We start from the raw sequence: 22,105 nt of genomic DNA on the forward strand, positions 1-22,105 counted from the left end.
ACTGAATGACATTGATCCAAGAAATACACCACCACCAATTGAATTACATAAGCTCATGCCTAAATTCTGTGATCGGACAAGGAAAGCAATATGTAACTAGATCTGGCCGATTATTGAATCCACCAAAGCGTTTTGAAATCACAAATTGAACTTGACTGCAGCTATACAATAACATAATACCTTTAATATGAACGTTTTACAAACTATATTTAAAGAAGGAAGATACAGTATTTATTTTATTATTTATTTATTTTCAATCTTTCGACAATCAGAAACAAAAAAGTTGAACGGGGCGGTCGAGTAAAAAAATAAAAGAGAATTGACACATTCTAATAATGTATTGGAAACATAATAATTGGGTTTATTTACATGTGTCAGGATTCAAACAAAGGGAGTTCTTCTTAACCCATTAATCAATGGCGAATAAATCATTCTGAAGTATTGGGCTCGAATCCCTATCAGTAACACGGCGAAAAGGAAAAACGTCATTAGCATATTGAACCATGGTAGAAGAAACATGAAGGTGTAAAACATTAACATACAAAACAAATAACAAAGGACCCAGGACAGACTATTTAACAGAAGATTTGCCCTTATGTACGACACGCTGTAAACGGTTAGAAATAAAAGAGTTTATCCAACTAAATGCGGAATCATTGATCTTAAAAGTCAACATGAGTTTTCTAATGAGAATACTGTGCGATATCGTGTCGAACACACGACTGAAGTCCAGTGCGATAAGGTCAACAGCAGGAGATTTAGAGTCAGGCGCGCGTAACCAGTCCGTCATAGCTGACATCAGTGCTGTGGTACATGATCGACTCGGAAGAAAACCATGTTGATGCGCTGCCAGAAGACCATTACCAACACAATGATGAATAATTTGTTGAGAAACAAGTTTCTCCAATATCTTACACACCACTGACGTATGAGATACAGGCCGGTAATTGAGTTGGTTAGCTTTGTCCCCTTTCTTGTAAACTGAAACGAAGTTCGCTCGTTTCCACATGCAAAGAATTTGACCACAAGACAGCGATTGATTGAAAAAGTTAATAGTCACTGGGATAATAACTGGACATGCTATCCATCAGTGCCATGCTTTATTTGCTACAAAGTTTTTAATGCCAGATTCCACTTGACAACGGGAGACTCAGAAATGCTTTAAAGACGGTATATCCAAAGTGGGAGACGTGACACTGCCTAGTTCAGTAGACGTGGTAAATAAACTTACAAACAATTTATTAAAATTATTGGCAATAAGAGTAGGATCCTTGATAGTATTGCCATTATTCAAAAAGAAACCAATATTATCGGATGATTTACGCTTGTTTTTCATGAAGGACCAAAATGACTTCCGATTATCTTTCTTCTTGAATAAGTTAGTGATGAAATCACCGTATGCCCGTTTGGAGACATTACGAACTTTATTACGTATAATCTTATAAATATTCCATGCCGCAATTGTATTTTGTGTACGAGCTGTTTTGAACAGGGCACGATCGCTTCTGAATGATAAGTTCATGAACATCAGGCGAAATCCAAGGTTTTGCATTTTTTTACGTGCTCGCTGAAACCAACAATAATAATATAACAAAACACGTTGTAGTTGTCGTCCATCTTTATTCATCTCTCCTCTTCCTAACATTATATTTAATTAAATAAACACTTTTAAAATCAATAAAACTTTTAAGAATCATTTCATGTTTTATCTAAACTCTTGACAATGGGTCAGCTACAACATTATCCTTTCCTCTGATATGATGAATTTCCAGATTCATGTCTTGAACTGCTAAACTCCATCTCAACAAGCGCTGATTCTTGTGCTTGATTCTTGCCAAGAACGTCAATGGGTTGTGGACAGTCCAAACTACAATTGGAAACGGAGTAGATACAAGATACACCTCAAAGTGCTTTAACGCTGACATCAAAGCTAATGTATCCTTCTCAACAGTAGAACAACGCTTCTCATGCTGGTTGAATTTTCTCGAGAAGAAACACACAGGCTTATCAACATCATTCTCGTCTTTTTGCACCAACACAACACCAGAACCGATATCACTGGCATAGATCATTAACGAGAACTGTTTATCAAATTGAGCTATCAACACCAGTTCGTTTGATAACATCGCTTTAACTTTAATGAACGCATTACTGCATTCTTCCAACCACACAAAGCTCGCATTCTTTTTCAACAGATTCGTTAATGAAGCTACAAGCGTTGAGAAACTTCTGCAAAAACGTCGATAAAATCCAGCCATTCCCAGGAAACGCAAACTCCTGCTTACTCTTTGGAACTGGGAAATCACAGACTGCCATAATCTTAGCAGTTAATGGTTTCACTTTTCCGCAACCAACTTTATGACCTAAGAACACAATTTCTACACAGGAAAAATTTACTTTCAAGTTTTGAGCTGACAACCTGTCAAACAATGCATTAATTCTCTGCACATGCACATCCCATGTATCACTATAAACAACCAAATCATCTATATAAGCTTCACAGCCCTCCAATCCTGAAAGTATACCATTAACCAATCTCTGGAAAGTGGCTGGCGCGTTTTTTAAACCGAAAGGCATGACCTTATACTGATAACGACCCAAGTGACACTTTTTTCGCACGCTTTGTTAAAGGAATTTGCCAGTAACCCTTTAGAAGATCAAATTTACTGACAAACTTAGCACTACCCACACGATCAATTCAGTCATCTATCCTCGGTATGGGATATGAATCTGTAGTAGATTTGGCATTAACCTTCCGATAATCAGTACAAAAACGATAAGATTTATCTGGCTTCGGAACTACAGTAATATACATGGATAACTCCAAGCACTACAACTAGGTTCGATGATATCATTCTTAATCATGTAATCAATCTCATTTTGTAATATCTTCATCTTGAACGGATTTGCTCTATATGGATTTTGTTTTATTGGTGAACAATCAGCTGTCTTAACGTCATGCTCCACTAAGTTCGTTAGACCTGGAACATCCAAAAACAACTGCAGATTTCCAAATATCAAACTAACAATTTCAACCTTACGATCACGAGATAAATGACCAACTTTTCTTCAATGTTTGCAAGGACATCTGAATTACTGAACTTAACACATGTATCAGGATCCCCAAACTCTTCAGAATTCTCTTCAACAACACACGTAACTGGTCTTGACTTAGGCCTATCACTAATATTTCTTACTGTGTATGGTTTCAACATGTTTATATGACACCGTCGCACGCTTCTTCTTACGCCTATCTGGAGTATCTAACACATAGTCAACTTCTCCTACTATTTCTAAGACTTTGTAAGAATCAGCAAATCTTGCAGATAATGGTTGACTGGGAAGAGGCAACATAATAGACCGGGCGCCCGGAAGATTTATTCATGTGAAAAGATACAAAAGGTTTGATGATGTAGTTAGGTGCGTATTAGGGTGAGATGCAATATTCGACATTGCTGCCGGGTCACAGCCTGTACATGGGGCCTGTGGGGATCATAACATAGGGGGGTAAAAATGCATTTATTCATGTTAAGCGATACAAGAATAAACTTTTTTGGATATCATTCGCAGTGGGCTACTAATGATTACATCACCAATGACAGCAACTTTATCCTGTACGGGGCGCCAAACAGCAACATTTTAGGGACACGCCCAAATGGGTTTATTCATGTGAAGCGATACAAGGTTGAATCTTTTTTTAATGGCAGCAGTACATATTGGGGATATTGGATTTCTTTTTACACGATTTGTGACAGCGTCATTTATAAATTTGATTATATCACACTGTAATGATTTTGGATTTTACCGCAAAGGCAAGTCAATCCCATTTACATATTATTTAGTGAAGGACAAGAAACATGTTGCTGCATTAAAATCGCTTTGTGGTGACAGGATGGACAAACCCGCAGTCACTGCCTATGTATGCAAGATATATGGGTTTAAAAGCATGAACAGTATTAATGAGGCCAGGTACCAATCGTTTCGCAAAATGACAACTGGAAAGAAGAAATTTAAGAAGATCAACTGTTCGTCATTGCCACCATGTGAAATCACAATCACCCAGCATCTGTTGAGGGCAAATTATGTATCTATTATGTGGAGACACGCTCATACTCCTCAGCCAACACAAAACCTACAGTGACCCATTAAACTATGGATGGGTTGATAATGGTGATGGAAGGTATGTACCTAAATGGTTTAATAAAAAATGCTCTACCAGATACGTTGACTAGTGATCCACACTCGGAACAAAGTGCTGAATCAAACACAGTTCTTGACGATACTGATGAGGAATATTGGAACAAAGTGATGATGAAGAACTTGAAATAATATATTTGAAGCTGAAATCGATGATGACCAACCTTGGAGTGATGACAGTGAAAGTGACTGTGATGATGACGAATAGATAAACTCAAAAGATTAAGCATTACGGCTGATTTAATAGTTTTTAATCGTTTACATAAAACATTTGAGAGTTTTGAAGTAAATATTGTATAATATTATATCAAATGTAAATACTGAACTATTTGTTCAACAGATAGTTGGCAAGAAGAATCCAGTATCATTACAGTGTGATAATTATAATCAAATTTATAAATGACGCTGTCACAAATCATGTAAAAAGAAATCCAATAGGCCCTATTGGTTTTATTATATCGTGTATTCTGTTTAGCTACTAACTGTTACGGCTCATTTTTAGTTTAGCGCCCTCTATAATTAAAGGTTGTCTAATATGTCCGCTCACAAAGATAATGTGTTCTATGCGTAGGTCTATCTAGAAGAGACACAAACGTAAGTTTTAATCATCTAATGAATAATATTGTGATAATAATAAGAAATTATGATTAATGCAGTAGTTGATTGAAGTTATATTATAGTTAAATTTGACTCCGAACGCCGTCTAAATGGTGCGTGGAGTGTAGGCCTATCTGTGGCCAAGATTGAAAGCATGTTCATGCTTGTTTTATAATGTTGTAACGTTCGCAATTCTCCCGCGGTTGTCATGGGATGAAATCCAGTGATGCGGACGGTGCTCGTTCCGCTTGATTGAGCACGGCTCTATTCAAGAGCTATTTACACGGAAGTGTTTGTTATTGTTATGTTTGGAGCTCCGTAAGAGTTATTTAAACGTAAATGCTTGTTATAATACAAACATGTTATTATCTTTTGTTTCTAGTTGAAACCATCATCATCATCATCATTATCATCATCATCATCAGTAAAGTCAGTCTTTATTCAATAGCTGATCATCATCAGCGTCATTATCGTGATCTTCATCACATCGGCAAGTTGCCATGGCCATCGCCATTGAGAGTTGAATAAAGTGTTTGATGCGTTACAAGTTGTCTGTGATTGTTTATTTGATCGTTCAAGTGAAAACCTACGCCCAACAGTAGAGGCTGTTATAGTAACAATGGAATATGATGAATGTACAATATTCAGTTATTTAATGCATACAGCCAGTAACCTCGATGTCTTTGCACAATTGTGCTTTTACAGTGTATTCGACCTGGGTTCAGTTAGAGAAAAATAATGTGCAATAATCAATACAGTAGTCGATCCATTGTGGATAAGTAACGATATTTAATGTTGTCCAGTATTATTAATGTTGCCTTTTATCAGATATCACTGTATAATGTTAGTACAGTAACAATTTTAAATTTGAATTGGGCAGTTATAGTAGAATAATGTGCAATAATCGATACAGTAGTCGATCCATTATGGATAAGTAACGATATTTAATTTGGTCCTGAGTATGTTGCATTTTATCAGATATCACTGTTTAATGTTAGTACAATAACAATTTTAAATTTGACTAGGGCAGTTATAGTATAATAATTTACAGTAATCAATACAGTAGTCGATCCATTTTGGATAAGTAACGATATTTAATTCGATTCAGTTTGTTGCGTTTTATCAGATATAACTTTCTTATGTTAGTTAGTAAATAATGTGCAATAATCAATACAGTAGTCGATCCATTGTGGATAAGTAACGATATTTAGCGCAACTATTTAGGCATTGGAACACCAGCAGCAGGATCTTAAATTTAACACGTGACTCCATGGGAAGCCAATTTAACTCTTTGAACAATGGTGTGACGTGATCATACTTCTTGGCACACATCACCAAGCGAGCTGCCCAATTTTGCACCTTCTGGAGAGTCCGCAACTGCTTCTTTGGCAGACCATACAGCAGGGAATTTCCCATATCAAGCCGACTGGTAACAAAAGCATGTACAATCTGCTCTGTTGCACAATGGTTCAAGTAACGTCTGATCTTGGCGATGTTTACATAAATGGAAAATAGCAGATCGGCAGATTTTGTTGATATATGATTCCATGGTCATTTTACAATCAAGTTGTACACCAAGGTTACGAACTTCTGATGATGGATTGACTAGTACGCCACCAATATGTAGGCCATCAAACCGGATCTTTTTTCTCTGCTGAACAGAACCAAATAGGATCACCTCGGTCTTTTTATCATTTAGCTTGAAGAAGTTGTAGCCCATCCATTTTCTAATCTCAGCAGTGCATTCTTCTTACCGTTTTACGGCGGACAGAAACTTGGTCTGGCAAGGCTAGACAGAAACGTAGATTTGAATATCATCTGCATAGAAATGATGACATAATCCGTGTCTTCGTATTATTTCAGCAACTGGGGCAACATAGATGGAAAACAGCTGTGGTCCAAGCACCGAACCTTGTGGGACACCACATAATAGAGGAAGGTCATCTGATGAAACATCACCAATGCAGACGGCCTGGGTTCTGTTCCTTAGATATGATGTGAACCAAGACAATGCTTGATCTCTAACCCCAATATCATGTGACAATATATGAAGAAGCAGTGAGTGATCTACTGTGTCAAAAGCAGCCGATAAGTCTAGTAAAACTAGAATAACAAGTTCTTGATTATCTATTGATGTCAAAACGTCATTCTGAACACGTAGAAGCGCGGTCTCCACACTGTGGTTACTTTGTATGCTGATTGGTAAGTTTCATGGAGGTTGTGATTTGACATATGCTTAGAGAGTCTAACTGTAACAACACGCTCAATAAGCTTCGAAACAAAGGATAAATTTGAAACCGGTCTATAATTTTTAAGAACTTCTGGGTTGAGGCCAGTCTTCTTCAGCAAAGGCCGTACATGTGCTTTCTTTAAATTCTGCGGTACTGTGGATGTGATAAGTGAAAGATTAACTAATTTCATTAGCACTGGAACTATTACAGGGAACTCCCTCATCCCATTCCTTTTCACATTCAAAACAATAGGTTTTAAGCATATTCTTAAGTGTTTGATGAAATCTCTGAAGTGCCCCTTGAAACTGTGGATGGTAAGCTTGAACTTATATGGGCAACACCTAACCGACCTGGACGTGAAGTAAATATCAGATCAATGATTGTATTAGATTTCAAATCGTCGGATGATCGAGTAACGTCACGAACAAGTTGATCAAAACAGCGCTTCAGATAAATTCTCTAAGTTAGACTTAAGTTTTGTGGTAATATTAGGCGAAAAGTCGATACTGTATTAAAATCACCCAACAAGATGACGCCTGCGTAAGAGTCCAAGTCAAGAATATTGAGGATATCATCTAGGCTATCGACACTACCAGTGTCGTACGGGGGTCTATAGTAAACTCCACAAATCCACTTTTCTGATCCAATTTTTAATTGAACAACTTCGGTTGTAACATCTGGTGGAAGATCAATAATGAAAGGTGAAAGTCCATTTGCGACAGCTAGCATCACACCACCTCCATGACGATTTTTTTGTCATTTCTGAAAATAGTGTAACTATCGGTATCCAAAATTAAAGTAGATAGTATAGTAGAGTCCAGCCATGTTTCCGTAAAAGCAATTATTGATAGAGACATTGACGAAACTACAGCTTGAAACTCTGCAAGTTTGTTTTTTAAACTCAGAGAATTTAGTAAAGCGCAACGAAGAGTAGGTCCATTTCGAGAAGATGACGATGATGAAATCTCGGATATATCAGATTGTGACTCGGTTGATGAATCGATACTGATGTTTGATGCACTACATTCAAAGAAGGAATCCGAGAATGGGGGTAGCGAACAAGCCCCAAAAAAACCAAGGCTCATCTGGACAGGCATATAATCGGCGTATTCAATGTTCGACACAGCTTGACACCTTGTGTGAAACCACGAATTGCAACAAACACACTTCAAGCCCTTTTGGTTGGACTTCACAGGTTTACTACAGGTTCCGAAAGGAAATTTGTAGGGACCTGGGTTAATCTCAATTTCACCGCAAAGGAGGATGAAAAAAAATCAGTGTACGCATTTACCAACTCTTAGAATGTGCTGTGGAATGTGCGGCTAAGCCTATGCTTTGTGACCGTGGTCGTCGCCGGAGCGAGTCTTCGTCGGCTGAGTTAACTATACTATAACGGGCAAGGTCCGACCCTAGTACAAAGTCAAGTCCATGAAAGCACAACATACCCTGATTTTTTATTTGTAGTTGGCTAACATGATCCCAGATAGGTTCAGCAACGTTCAGGAGATGGCCAAATACGAACTGCTACGATTATACTCAAATACAAAGATAACATAGGTAGTGTCATTGTACTGTTTTGGAGATAGTTCTGACATAACTAATAATGCTGTCACCTATTCTGGTTTTACCTTTGACCAAATAAACACTTCCATATTGTTAATGTCAATAACCTAAGCTCACTAAAAAATAAACACGTTTAACGATTACGCATAAAAAAAAGAGGGGATTAACATCGTGTGGAGCATTGTGTTTAGACTCTAAACACTGTTTTTAGAGTGTACACAGTAAATTAATTTACCGAATTTAAGATGGTAATTTTAGTTTCAATTTCATGTTTGACATTACATTTTTGTAAATTATATTATTTGATCATTGATTGGGTTTTTATATAACGGAGTAGATTAGAATCAATTGTAGCGCACTAATACGATTATCAACATTATTTATTTTCGATATTGTGGCATTGGATGTACATTAATTACCTTGTCTTTCGATGTGGCCGATGCACCATGGTTTAACAGAGTGTTTACTATCTCTAATTTACAATCGTTGATGGTCAGGTATAAATTGAGTGGTGTATCTCCATCCTGAAAAAAAAAGAATAAGAATATTTCAATTGGTTATCAAATGGGAAGAACATTTTGAAAAAAATACTGAGGTTTGAAAGTGCAGAAACACATTAATTTAAGTCAAACGAATTACTCAATTTTCTTTTGTAATGCCAACTAACGCAATTATCAATTATTCACCTAGGCCTGTATAGTATGTGGGTCGGGTCATTAGGGAGTTTGCTCCTACTCTGGAACATTAAGATTGTATTTTAGTTCTGTAAAGTAGGCCAGACTATATTTACAAAAAGTTTACTTACTGTTTATCAAATTACTGATATTATAATAAATCATTATACAATGATTAAAAATATCATTTATATATTATTCAATTATTTCGTCGTGTTCTGTAATCTGAAATGCTACAGCTTTGGTGTTCAAAATTATTCTGACATTTAAATTAACTACTATAATATGCATTTCAACAATGCAAACAATAAAAAAAACGAACAATGATTAAGAAGGAGCGGGGTTGGTGAAATCTTTTCATAGTTGGACCCTTGTCCATTATATGGACTGAGGACGCTGAAAATAAAAAAAAATAATACTAAAAACTAATAAGATTATTAAAATTATTGATTTTAAATCCTTGTAAAACTAATTTACATACATTACCTTGTCTTGAGTTTTCACTGATGCACCATAGGTTAAGAGACTGTTAACTATCTCTAACTTACAATCCGAATTTCTCAAATATAAACTTAGAGGTGTCTCTCCATTCTGGAAAAGGAAAGTTTTCAATAAACAGGCATTGTGACGGGGCGTTTACGCCCTCAGGCGTCGTAATAACACAAAGACAAGTATACGCATAACAGAAATTCGATCCATTTTTCGCGCAGCAGCTTTAAACCCCAGAGGAAATAATCAATAAAAAACTGTCAGTTTTAATATTTTGTAAACTCAACTAACGAAAAAACGTATGTGAAAAAAGAGTCTATGAGGGCTCACTGTTGATTTTAGATTCTCGCCCTTTGATTGGTTGACGCGAATAAACAGACTCCAGAAGAATTATATCACGTGTGCCGTTGTCTCTGAGGATCGGACTGCATATCCTGGCATGTTTTACACACGTCGGGAAAATAATGTATTGAAGTTAATGAGGTTAAATATAATATACTCTTTTTAAAGTTCATACAATTGCCTACCGAGGACCCAATTTACTTACTTCGTTCGTGGCTGGCTAAAAACGATCATTTTCGGCGATGTTTTGGACCCTATATTTCGAAGACTACAAGTCAGATTTTCATAATTCTTTCTTTATTTAATATTGATACAAAATATTAACAGGCAATGTATGTTATTAACTTATAATGTTGCATCATTATAATAGACCTAGGCCTGTATAGTATTTGGGTCGGGTCATTAGGGAGTTTGCTCCTACTCTGGAACATGTACATGTACTGTAGTTTAGTTTATGATTGTATTTTGTTCTGTAAAGTAGGCCAGACTATATTTACACAAAATGTTTACTTACTGTTTATCAAATTACTGATATAATAAATCATTATACAATGATTAAAAATATCGAGCAGCGTTTTTTGTAAGAAATATTTATTTTTCAATCTGTGACTGCAGAGGTACCATATCTGTACCATCAACTTTGTTATCGGAGTCTAACCACCACCCACACCACCCCCTCCCCCTCAATGTCATGAGTAGCGTTGTAAATCCAGTAGGCTACCTCTTATTTCAATTGATCAGACAGTTAAAATATATAATTATATGTAACACTAACAATGCTAATACCAGTAGATGTACAGTAGTGTACAATAAATATATATTATGAAATATTGCATGACGTCGTTGTAAGAAAAACAATCCAAGTTTGATACGAATTTTAGAAATATGAAGATACCACTCCATCATAAAATAATGAGACAGAAATGTGGCAGGCCAATACCATGCAATTCAGACAATTAAAGTCTAAAGTTTATTTTTAAATTTTAAATTTCTCGTGATAGCAATAATATTGCCCTCGCAAAAAATAACATCAGAATTTGAATAGACCATTTTGCAGTTTGTCTCTTCTGTCGAAAAACGAAGAAATTCAGAGATTTCATTTATAAAAAGACAAAAATAAACGATAAAATGTAATCAAAAACACATTGTCTGAAAGGACAATTTTACTACTTTGGATTTAATTACAGTTTTTGCAAGTCCGTATTTTTTTTTTGATCTAGTTTTTGTGAATGATTTTTATGCTACATTAAAAAAAAACATATTCAATAAAAAAAAAAAAAAAAATTTGTTTCATAGGGACAATATTATGTCTTTAAAATTAAATGTACAATTACCTTGTCTTTTGAAGTAACTGATGCACCCTTTTGTAGGAGACTGTTAACTATCTCTACATCATCGTCATAACTCAAATATGCAATCAGCGGTGTATCTCCGACCTAAAAAAAAATTGATTTTTACTAAACCACTACTCCCACAGACTTCCATACTGAAGTGACTACTTTCTGTGGTCATCGTGCATTCTCTCACCTAGCTCCATCGCGAAGATGCACGGCCAGTGATCATTGAACCACTGGGGCTATCAATGTAATGTTCAATTTTGATTGGAAAGCGACTCTAAAAACCCCCCGGCGTATTACGGCGGAACAGCGCTAGTTCTTAATATTGTATGCACGCGCAACATATATCAAATTGCAGGGGGCACCCAGCGCTAAAATAGAGGGGTCAACTAGTAATTTGTGAGCAACAATAACAGAGCCATATTAAAAGATTTACGACATTACAACATGGATTAGAAGCAAATTGTTGTGTTCAAACATTCCGCGCTCAAAGCACGCTCTCCGCGTTTTTGTCCATGGGATTTAGAATTTTAACTCACACAAATTGCAAGAAAAGTTTTTTTTTTATGAAATGTGTTCTTTAGACCCTACTGAACACATTTATAAACGTTATGACATTTTTCGACAACGGGAAGTAGCCTAATTTGCATAATTAAAAATGGCGGCCATTTTTAAAAACGTACTATGTATCTTGGAAACCGCTAGTCACACATACTTAATTATGGTGTTAAAATCATTAGAATATATGTATTTATTTTCACTTTAAAATGAAAAAGTTTGTCCAAAAATGAATGGAAGTGCTATTTCTAACATTATTGACATTTGACCTTGATTTATCATATCTCAGCAACCACTAATCGGAGATATACAAATTAGGGCTTAAATTGTTCAGAAACTACACATTTATATCCAGTCTAATGGCATGTTTTTGCAAAAAAATGACGGATTCTAACATTATTGACATTTGACCTTGATTTATCATATCTTAGCAACCACTAATCTGAGAGACACACAATATGGCTCAAACTGTTCAGAAACTATATATTTATATTTAGTCTAATGGCATATTTTTGCAAAAAATGGCCGATTCTAACATTATTGAACTTTGCACTACATAAAATCGCATAACTTTGAAAATATTGTACATATGAAATTATTTTTAGTGTCAAATTGTTCAGAACATACATGTTTCTATAGAATCCAATGACACATTATGTCCAATAATGGCCTATTGTATGGTTATTAACATTTGAACTATATTTGAAAAGGATTTAAGAGAATAAGCTTAAACCGAGTGCCCAGCTGCAGTTAATCTCATTCCCAGCTCATGATTTGTTCGTAGTCTATCTTTCATCTTCCATCATTTTAATGTTTCACCAATAGCTTTTCATACTTATACCTAAAGAATTATAGTTGCATATGTCCCAGTTCACTTCTGGCCACCTTATAAAGAATAATATTTAAATTCTTTCAGATTGATATTCTTATTTTCTTCAATATGATATGTTCCATTTACTTGGTTAATAGAAACCCTTTATTTAAATGTTTTTACGATTTCAATCTCAGTTCCATTAATTAAAAAGTCATCGTTTTTGCTGCCCGTACCCAGTAAGGGCCTGTACTTGTGTTAAATATATATTTGCTTTTGGATACAACATTTGAAAGAGAATACGATATAAAAGTACAAGGTCATCTGCAAAATTAGTTAGATATGAATGAATGGAAATCTTTTTAATACTGGGGATAATAAATGAAATCGAGGATAAGAGACATCCTTGTTTCAATACAACTGTGCTTTTAAAATGTTTAGTTAGTCCGTTCTGCCTTTTACATGGCTTGGCCCATAGGAAAACGAGCCCTATTTAACGTGAGCTTTTAGTACCCCGGCTAACCCGGGGTACTATAATTGCCTGACCCTGATCAGTCTTGTTGATGGGTAATTAACAGAACAGTGGCCATCAATCATGCAGGAAAGTATCTGGGTACTAAAAGAGGCCAAGCCCACTTTGTTTGCCAACAGCCAATCACCGACAGCATCAGGTTTCAGTTACAGCATGTTTTAATGATTAGGTAATAGTTTGATTTCATGAAATAAATGAATATTTATATAATAGCCTTTTCACGCCTTATAATTATTTAAGTAAGCCTTTATTTCCATGTTTCCTTTTCGATTTTGTACATTTTAACAACATTGTATGGGGAGCTACAAAGTTCAACCTTAGATTGAGTAGTCAAGCGATCAACCAATTACAATTGAATAATTTTAATTTTATTAATTTACCAATGAAATACATAGCCTACTACAAATTGATTCTGAAATAAACTGGGATGGTGCGATGGGATTTGGTAGGGATGTCAAGAGGTACACCATCACATCAGACTCGGGCTGAGGTATAGGCAGGGAGTTGTTATTAATAACAACTCCCTGGTATAGGTAGGCCTACAACAATTTTTGAGAATATGAGCGGGAAATTCAAATAAAATAATGTAGCCGTAGGGGGTGGTACCCACGCTTCCCAAAAAGTGTTTGCGCTATATTAGTATATAGGACCAGATATATGAATTAATTAATAATACTAAACAATCTAAAAAATAAATCTTTTTATTTAAAAAAATGTAATTGAATGAATGTTAATAAACATAAACGAAACCCATAAATAACAATCTTTTTTATTGTGTAATAAAAAGTTGATGTTATACGATATTATAATAGAGGGATTATGCCTCATTTTAGTTGTTTATGTTATTCTAAGAAAACTGCACATAGGCCTACATACATTATGTTCACTTTAGCACTCTAGTATTTTAAAACATTGATGACTAGCAATTATACACGCCCGGGCGGGTTTCCTATGTAGTTTTAAAACTTCACAGTACATTCCCGATCATTTGATAATTCATTATCCAGATGCCCTAAAATGTACCCACCTCCCCAACACACACCCGCACTCGGGGATTTTTTAACTTATAATGTTAAACTTCTTGGTACAAATTCTATTGCAAACCCCGGCTCTATGACGGTTTTCAAATTCAGTTAAAACATACCCCCAGTTCACATTACTCATGTGGTCATTGATACTAGCCCCAGCAAATCACTAAGCCTCTCCAACCCCTCTAACCTCTGCACACTGTGATTTTTTTAAATATAGTTTAAAACCTTCCCAGTACAATTGTGGTCATACAATCACGAAATATTGTGCTACCTACATTTGAGAAAGTGTGCAATCCTTTAAAAAAATTGTGCTCCTCTTTGAGAAATTGTGCAATATGCAAAATTCAGGAAATTGTGCTACCTTTTTGAGAAATAATTGTGCTAACCATTCGGGAAATTGTGCTACCTCTTTGAGAAATTGTGCTACCCATTCGGAAAATTGTGCTACCTCTTTGAGAAATTGTGCTAACCATTCGGGGGGAAATTGTGCTACCTCTTTGAGAAATTGTGCTAACCATTCGGGGGGAAATTGTGCTACCTCTTTGAGAAATTGTGCTAACCATTCAGAAATTGTGTTACCCATTCGGGAAATTGTGCTACCTCTTTGAGAAATTGTGCTAACCATTCGGGAAGTTGTGCTACCTCTTTGAGAAATTGTGCAATCCATTCCGGAAATTGTGCTACCTCTTTGAGAAATTATGCAATCCATTCGGGATATTTTGTGCTACCTCTTTGAGAAATTGTGCTAACCATTCGGGAAATTGTGCTACCTCTTTGAGAAATTGTGCTAACCATTCGGGAAATTGTGCTACCTCTTTGAGAAATTGTGCTAACCATTTGAGACATTGTGCTAACCATTCGGGAAATTGTGCTACCTCTTTGAGAAATTGTGCTAACCATTCGGGAAATTGTGCTACCTCTTTGAGAAATTGTGCTAACCATTTGAGACATTGTGCTAACCATTCGGGAAATTGTGCTACCTCTTTGAGAAATTGTGCAATCCATTCCGGAAGTTGTGCTACCTCTTTGAGAAATTGTACGTACGGTATACCTATTTGAGAAATTGTGCTATCTTTTTCACATTTTTTCATCCCCTTCATAATCCATATTCCTATATCTTACCATGCACCAACTCATTCCAAATGTTAAAGGATACAAGATATACTGTGAAGGGATTTAATATATGTGCCAACAATACTTTATCGCATTATACAGGTTCACATTTTTAGTCGCGTGGACGCGACTCTATAGTTCACTATGTCGGTCGGTCTGTCGGTCTGTCTGTCTGTCGGTCCGGTATCACTATGCATGTTATCGCTTTCTGACCTTATCTTGATATCAGTTTAATCTTAAGTCAATTTTTCACAGTATATTCCTTATGGCCAGGAATCGATGTGGTTATGTTTTCACGGTGCGCAATAAAAAATTACGCGGTCTACGCACGATTTAACGAAATCACGTTTGTAATCATATCTTCACAACCATGAATCACAATTAAATAAAATTTGGTACTCGTAAATTTCAGGGCATAAATCATCATATGGCAATACAATTACGTGCGTAGCGCATGTAACGCATGCGTACGCGCGCTTAAAATTTTCAAAATTTATTTTCGATGAAATAAGAGTACGTTTCAGGCAATTTTAAGCGTTTACAAAATTGCCATGAGTGCGCAGATTTTTGCGCGCGCACTGTGCGCGTTAAATGTTATTGCGCACTCTTTTTGCCCGATTTCTGTTTTCTTGACTTAGTTTTTAACTAGAAATTACGTTATATGAGCACGTCAAAAGTGACAGGCTACGCACGTGTAAATTAAAAAAATATAAATGTTTTTAAACATTTCAACATTTTTACACATGTTCAGTAATTTCGATCAGTGTACTTCACTATGTCGGTCGGTCTGTCGGTCTGTCGGTCGGTCCGGTATCACTATGCATTGTAGTAGCACGCGACTTAATGGCTGTTGGCCTTGTTTTTTAACGGACAGGAATTTTTTAAGAATAAATACTCTATAAAATTTAATTCAAATTAGGCCCATAATATATGTTAAAGTGGAGCTCCACCCAGAAAATTACTATTTTTCATACATTTCAACTATTATTTAAAAATATCATCCCCCATACTTCATATTTTTTTGAATTTTTTTTCAATGAGTACGAGTTTCTTGAAAATCACGCCTTTTTGCGTTTTGGGGGGATACCTTGTAATTTCCTATTCTTTTACATGCAAAAGGGGGGTATATTTGAATAATCCTAAAAAATTAATTTCTTCACTAAAAAAAAAATTTTAAATGTAGTTTTATGTAATTTTTCCAGATCTTTCTATTTCTGGTATAGTTATCGCGTATACATTGCGCAATTTTGCGTAAATAGACACTTTCCCCCTTTCGGGTCCAATTGGGTTTTTTATTTTGCTAGGGAGTATGATCACGTGACATTTTTCACAATCACACTACTGCAGCTGGCGATCTGTTATTTTGTCGCGATGTTATTTTTGACGGGCAAAAAGTATATTAAAACATTCTGAATTTGACCCTATCATGTTTCACAGTGTAATAATGTGATTATGAGACTTAATACTAAAATGTCAAATCTAACGAGATTTGAGAAAGATGTGGCTATATATTCAATAAAGCTAGGCCTAGGCCTACTAGAGTGTAGGTATGTACCGATGCTGCTTGGGCTCCAGCTGCTAGGCTGACACTCAGCAGTGAAGTTTGTTCTGCTGTCACCCAACCTCGGCCTACCCATATGGGCCATGATAGGGTGCCTGAATAGTTGCTTTTCAGTCAGGCCTAAGCTTCCACATCGCTTTACTACTCTTGTTCTGTATAGGATTTTGTGTTTCACAATTCTAATGTGCGAGAAAACCCAGGAATGATAAATGGGGCGAAACGACCAAGAATTTTCAAACCCATGAATGCATATAGGCCTAGACAAAAAATTCAAGGCTAGCTAGGCTGAGCAGACGGCTTAGCTAGGCCTAGCTTAAAGTTAATAAACAATCTGATAAGATTATTATGCTGTTGTTGTACAGTGCAAATCATGAGGTTACAATACATGTAAATTATACCAGGGAGTTGCTCCCTGATTATACTGACATTTTTATCGGAAATATTACTTAGGCCTAAAACAAATCGTATAAAATGTATTCCCAATTTTTCGACACATAATTTACCAAAGGGGAGACATTTCACCCATGCGTTCACCGGCGACTAAAACGCGTCAGTTGCTAAGTGTAACGCGTTTTGCGACGTATTGTAAACTAATAACCCCTAAGTTACTGAAAAAGTGTAATGTATTAAAAAACACTATTTTCTGACCGATTTTTTTAAAAACGAGTTTTTGGAAAATATTTCCGTATTTTCCCTGTTTTTTTTATGTAATCACTTTCATTTAAACATACTTAAACATAATATAAGCTGAGAAAGTCTGAGTGTAGCTCCACTTTAACATGGCAATTGTTAATTTTCAAATTAAAATAAATATATAGCATGCACATACAGATTCTATTCAGTGTATTAATTACAGTAACTGATTTTTTAGTTAATCGTTAAAATAATGATATCCTGGCCTATAACAAAAATGTTCCATCTGTAACATTAACAACCATTTTTTAATATTTACTTAGACCTAATCTATTGATTACAATTCAGGAGTTACAAATTAAGAGTTAACATTTTTGGTATCATTACTTCACACAACTTAGACAAACAAATGTCACATTAATGTGTAATAAAAACTGAACTATTATGTATTGAGAAAAACATCAATATATATTTCCTCCATAAATGTGCATACAATTGGGGTATACTCAAGAAAAGGGATTTATAATTGAGACATAAAGTAACTATTATATAAAATATGATTATAAAATACAGTATTTAATTGTTTGCTTATAATTTGAAATAGTATTACTGTACTATTTATTATAGGCCTATATATTTAACATTAGAGTGGTGGCAAATCCATAGAGATCATTTTGAGATCTCAGCTGAAGAACATGAAATAGTTTATAAATATAGTTTTAATTTCAAGTTTTTGCTTTTCCAGCGATTTTAGTCTGGATGCACAAAACACACATTTTTATTTTAAACTCATCTCTACAGTTCATTCTTTGGCTCCCTGCTATTAGATTAGAACTGACCTTGCTAACCACAAGGCCACTTGCATTCTTAAATTTTGTGTGCAAAAAATTTACCCATGGTATAATGGTGGTTTCTAAATACAATGAGTGACCAATTCCAAAATAGGCTGTGCATTGCAGCCAATCAGAAGCAAGGAAGGCTGAGCCTGGAAGATGAACAAGGTGTTACGTGATTTATTAATTGACTAAGACATTAATGACTGGCTTTAGGCAAAAATAAACAAGTAAGATGCCAGAGGCAAAAGCTCACGCTAAACAGGGCTCGTTCTCCTAATGATCATCATATAGTTGGTGGATTTCCCATTTGTTTCATTTGATAAAAGTAGTATATTTATGTCTTTGCTCATATGATTGTTTAAAACTAACACAATCAAGTTTCCCAATCTTTTTGCTCAGGGCTTTCTTAACAAAAGTAGGGCTTTCTAATAATATGAACGTATTATCAATTGTACTGTATCTGTGTATAAACCCCACTTGATCTTCATGTATGATATTATTTAGTTATACCCATTTCTTAACTCCTTTTTTATATCATTCGTGTTATTATTGGGTACAGTATTAAGTAACATATTGATCTGTAGTTTTTAACATTATTTGTGTTGTTTTCTTTTTGAATGTGAACTCGAATTAGTTAAATAAACCTCAATATTTATTATTTTTAAAAAACAGTTTTTATAATGTAGAGAATATTCGTGGACGGTCTCTTAAAACTTGAAGTCGTTAGTTTAGGGATCAATTTAATTTAAGGTGGTTAATGCGGTCTATGACTTATTGTAATGGTAATGGGGCGTGTTCTTTTTTGTTAGGACATGTGTTTAAATGTGATTATGCCAGCCATCACATATTATTTTAGTGTAACTAGTTAGTTCTTTGACATTTTTAAATCTCTCTCAAAAGCCTTTTCCATTTTGCTTTAATGTTGTTAAAATATGTTTCTGTCATTCGTTCCTTTCGTATGCTATTTTGTTTCCTTTTTAATTAGTACTTTGTGTATCTGTTTACTTTCAGTTCTTTTAGTAGCCTCAGTTATTGTCTCTATGAATCTGTTTAAGTTCCTTTTAATGTCATGACATGACATTCAGCATCGAATAAGGGTTTATTTTTGTTTTGTGTATTTGTACTGCTAATGCGTGGTATTATTCTCCTTCCTTCTGCGTCATAATGCAGATGTCCCAACTAATAAACCACATAGCGCGCTCATTGTATTTGATTAGCTGAAAAAACATTATTACAATATTATTTATTCACTGTAAAACTGATTATTTACCTTATTTGTTGATGTTACTGATGCACCGTGTGTTAAAAGAATATTCACTATCTCTAACTTACAACAGTAAGAGCTTAGGTATGCACTTAGCACTGTGTCTCCATCCTGAAAACAAATTAAAATGGCTGATGAATAGGCGGGTATGGTTACCACTTTACCTTTTAAATATTGTCAAGATATTATCAATATTAACTCGTTGGCTTACTATTATCTACGTATGGTTTCAAATCGATGTCCGGTGTTTGTTGCGTGCGTGCACGATTCTACAAGGTCAAGGTCCTATACCATTACATGCTACTTGTAGCGTGGGGTTAACTCGTTGGCTAATACTATTATGTACAGACATATATATTTTGAACAATTTGACATCAAATACAAAATACAGCTGTCTATATACTACAAGCCGTTAACCGATTTTTTAAAAATTGGCGGCCATCTTGTTAACATAAAATGTTGAACCTTTGCGGTAATCCGATTTGAGTAAACTTTTGATATATATTTTTTAGACCATATTTTATTGTAATAATACATAAAAAACCATTTTCTGGCATTTTTTGTGGAGTAATGCAACAGTTTTACTCGACTATCAATTAAACCAGCTTACTGTACTTGTTAAAACTGGGCTCTGATTTGTAAATTTTACACTCGTATTTATATAGTATTTAAATTTACATAAAAAGCAGTTTTTTATGACCTGACCTTGGGCGAAATTAGATCGAGAAACATAACTATGTTCCTTCCTTCCTTCCGAACTAGACTCATAATATTCCAATATTGTATTACTTAGTGTAGTTAGTTCAAACAGGAACATGTTAACACTATCTCAAATTACAACTTAAATTAACTGTTTTCAATCGAATTAATTTTGAGCTGAGATATTTTCATTAATTGCATTGTTTCCTCATCCTTCTTGGTTTTGAATAACTTGCTCCTGAATTACCAACTATGGTAATACTAACTAGCATGGTTGACCGTGCAAATAGTCACTACCGTAATTACTTTTAAAGTGACCGGAAGATGCATGTAATTAAATTTTTTTATTGGCATGGTTTACTGTACTGTACGCATACTTCTCTGTGTTCATAATAAATAGAATTCGATAGCGAGAATAAAAAAAAACAAGGTTACATACATGGTTGCAGTCGCGTGCTCAAATTTGAGTTAGTTTTTACCGACCGACCAACCGGCCATCCGACCAACATAATGAGCTGTAGATTCGACAGGCGATAGAAAACAAGGGAATTAGATGCCTTGTTAATCGTATTGTTTGCAGTCGCGTGCTCAAATAAACAAGAAACATAAAGGACAGGCAAACACAGAGATCAACACAAGAAAAGGGTGAGTAACTAATCTACACTCTAATTACCATAATTATACTTTCATACTGACAGTGGCATTTATTTTATACATTGATATTTCTTGTTGATACTTGTATTATGATATTATTAATTCTAATAGTTAAGTCTACAATGTTATTAGCTTAATTAATTTACAGCCTGGCCACTCCCTATTTTTATTCAAGGATTTTATTCAATAAAACGAAAATTTACATAGTAGCCAAAGGCTAAATTGTGTAAAATTTTTCAAAATATTGCACACATAAAAAAGTTGTCATATTAAAAAAACATCTTATATTAAAATGGAATTAGATAAAGTACATAATATGAAAATGAGAAAAACAGTGAAAAAATCAAAGAAATTGATACAAATCATAGCCTAATAAAATATCTGTATTAAAACTTATGTATTATTTGTTTATTATTTCACATTGGTTGATGAAGGCTACTTTGGCTAAATGTAATTATTCTTTATTATTCAACAGGTTAATTAGGTATAGTAAAGGGCTATTTTTATATCGTTTAGTTTTACATTTTATTTGTTGATATGGGTTGATCTTTCTTAAGTTGTACGGTTTACTTCTAGTATAAATAAAATATGCTAACTTTTCGAGGTCTTCAGCAAACCTTAGACATAGGTAATTATTACTTCTAGTAGAGATGGTTTCTAAATTACATACACTGAGAGCATTTTCATTGCTTATATAGTTTATAACAAGAATTATTCTAAGTACCCTCTTTTGTATTGCTTCCAATTTATCAATCTGATTGTTCGTTATGCCAGAATTCCAAACAGGAACAGCATACACAAAAAGAGGTCTAATATAACCCATGGTAATTAGGTCATCTTTATTAAGCTGGAATTTCTTAAGTAAATATATATGTTACTGTTCACTTTTAAGATGTTAAATATATGGGCATTCCATTTTAGATCAGAACTAATCAATAAACCTAGGATTTGCATACAAGGTACAATCTTTAGTTGCTTATTAT

At 34.8% G+C, this 22,105-nt stretch overlaps 1 protein-coding gene across 1 annotated transcript in view; it reads right to left on the reverse strand.

The window, feature by feature from the left end:
- Nucleotides 1-19,019, reverse strand: part of LOC140044034 (uncharacterized) — a 33,891-nt gene extending 14,872 nt beyond the window's left edge. Inside the window, exons 1-5 of the mRNA XM_072088515.1 lie at nt 19,016-19,019; nt 18,563-18,654; nt 11,428-11,529; nt 9,749-9,853; nt 9,008-9,112 (exon numbers count right to left, since the gene is read on the reverse strand). Of these exons, the coding sequence (XP_071944616.1) occupies nt 9,008-9,112; nt 9,749-9,853; nt 11,428-11,529; nt 18,563-18,654; nt 19,016-19,019 (408 nt within the window). The remainder of the gene's footprint in view (nt 1-9,007; nt 9,113-9,748; nt 9,854-11,427; nt 11,530-18,562; nt 18,655-19,015) is intronic.
- Between the last annotated feature and the right edge of the window lie 3,086 nt (nt 19,020-22,105).

Source organism: Antedon mediterranea, chromosome 3 (genome assembly GCF_964355755.1).
Source record: "Antedon mediterranea chromosome 3, ecAntMedi1.1, whole genome shotgun sequence".
Classification (NCBI taxonomy): domain Eukaryota; kingdom Metazoa; phylum Echinodermata; class Crinoidea; order Comatulida; family Antedonidae; genus Antedon; species Antedon mediterranea.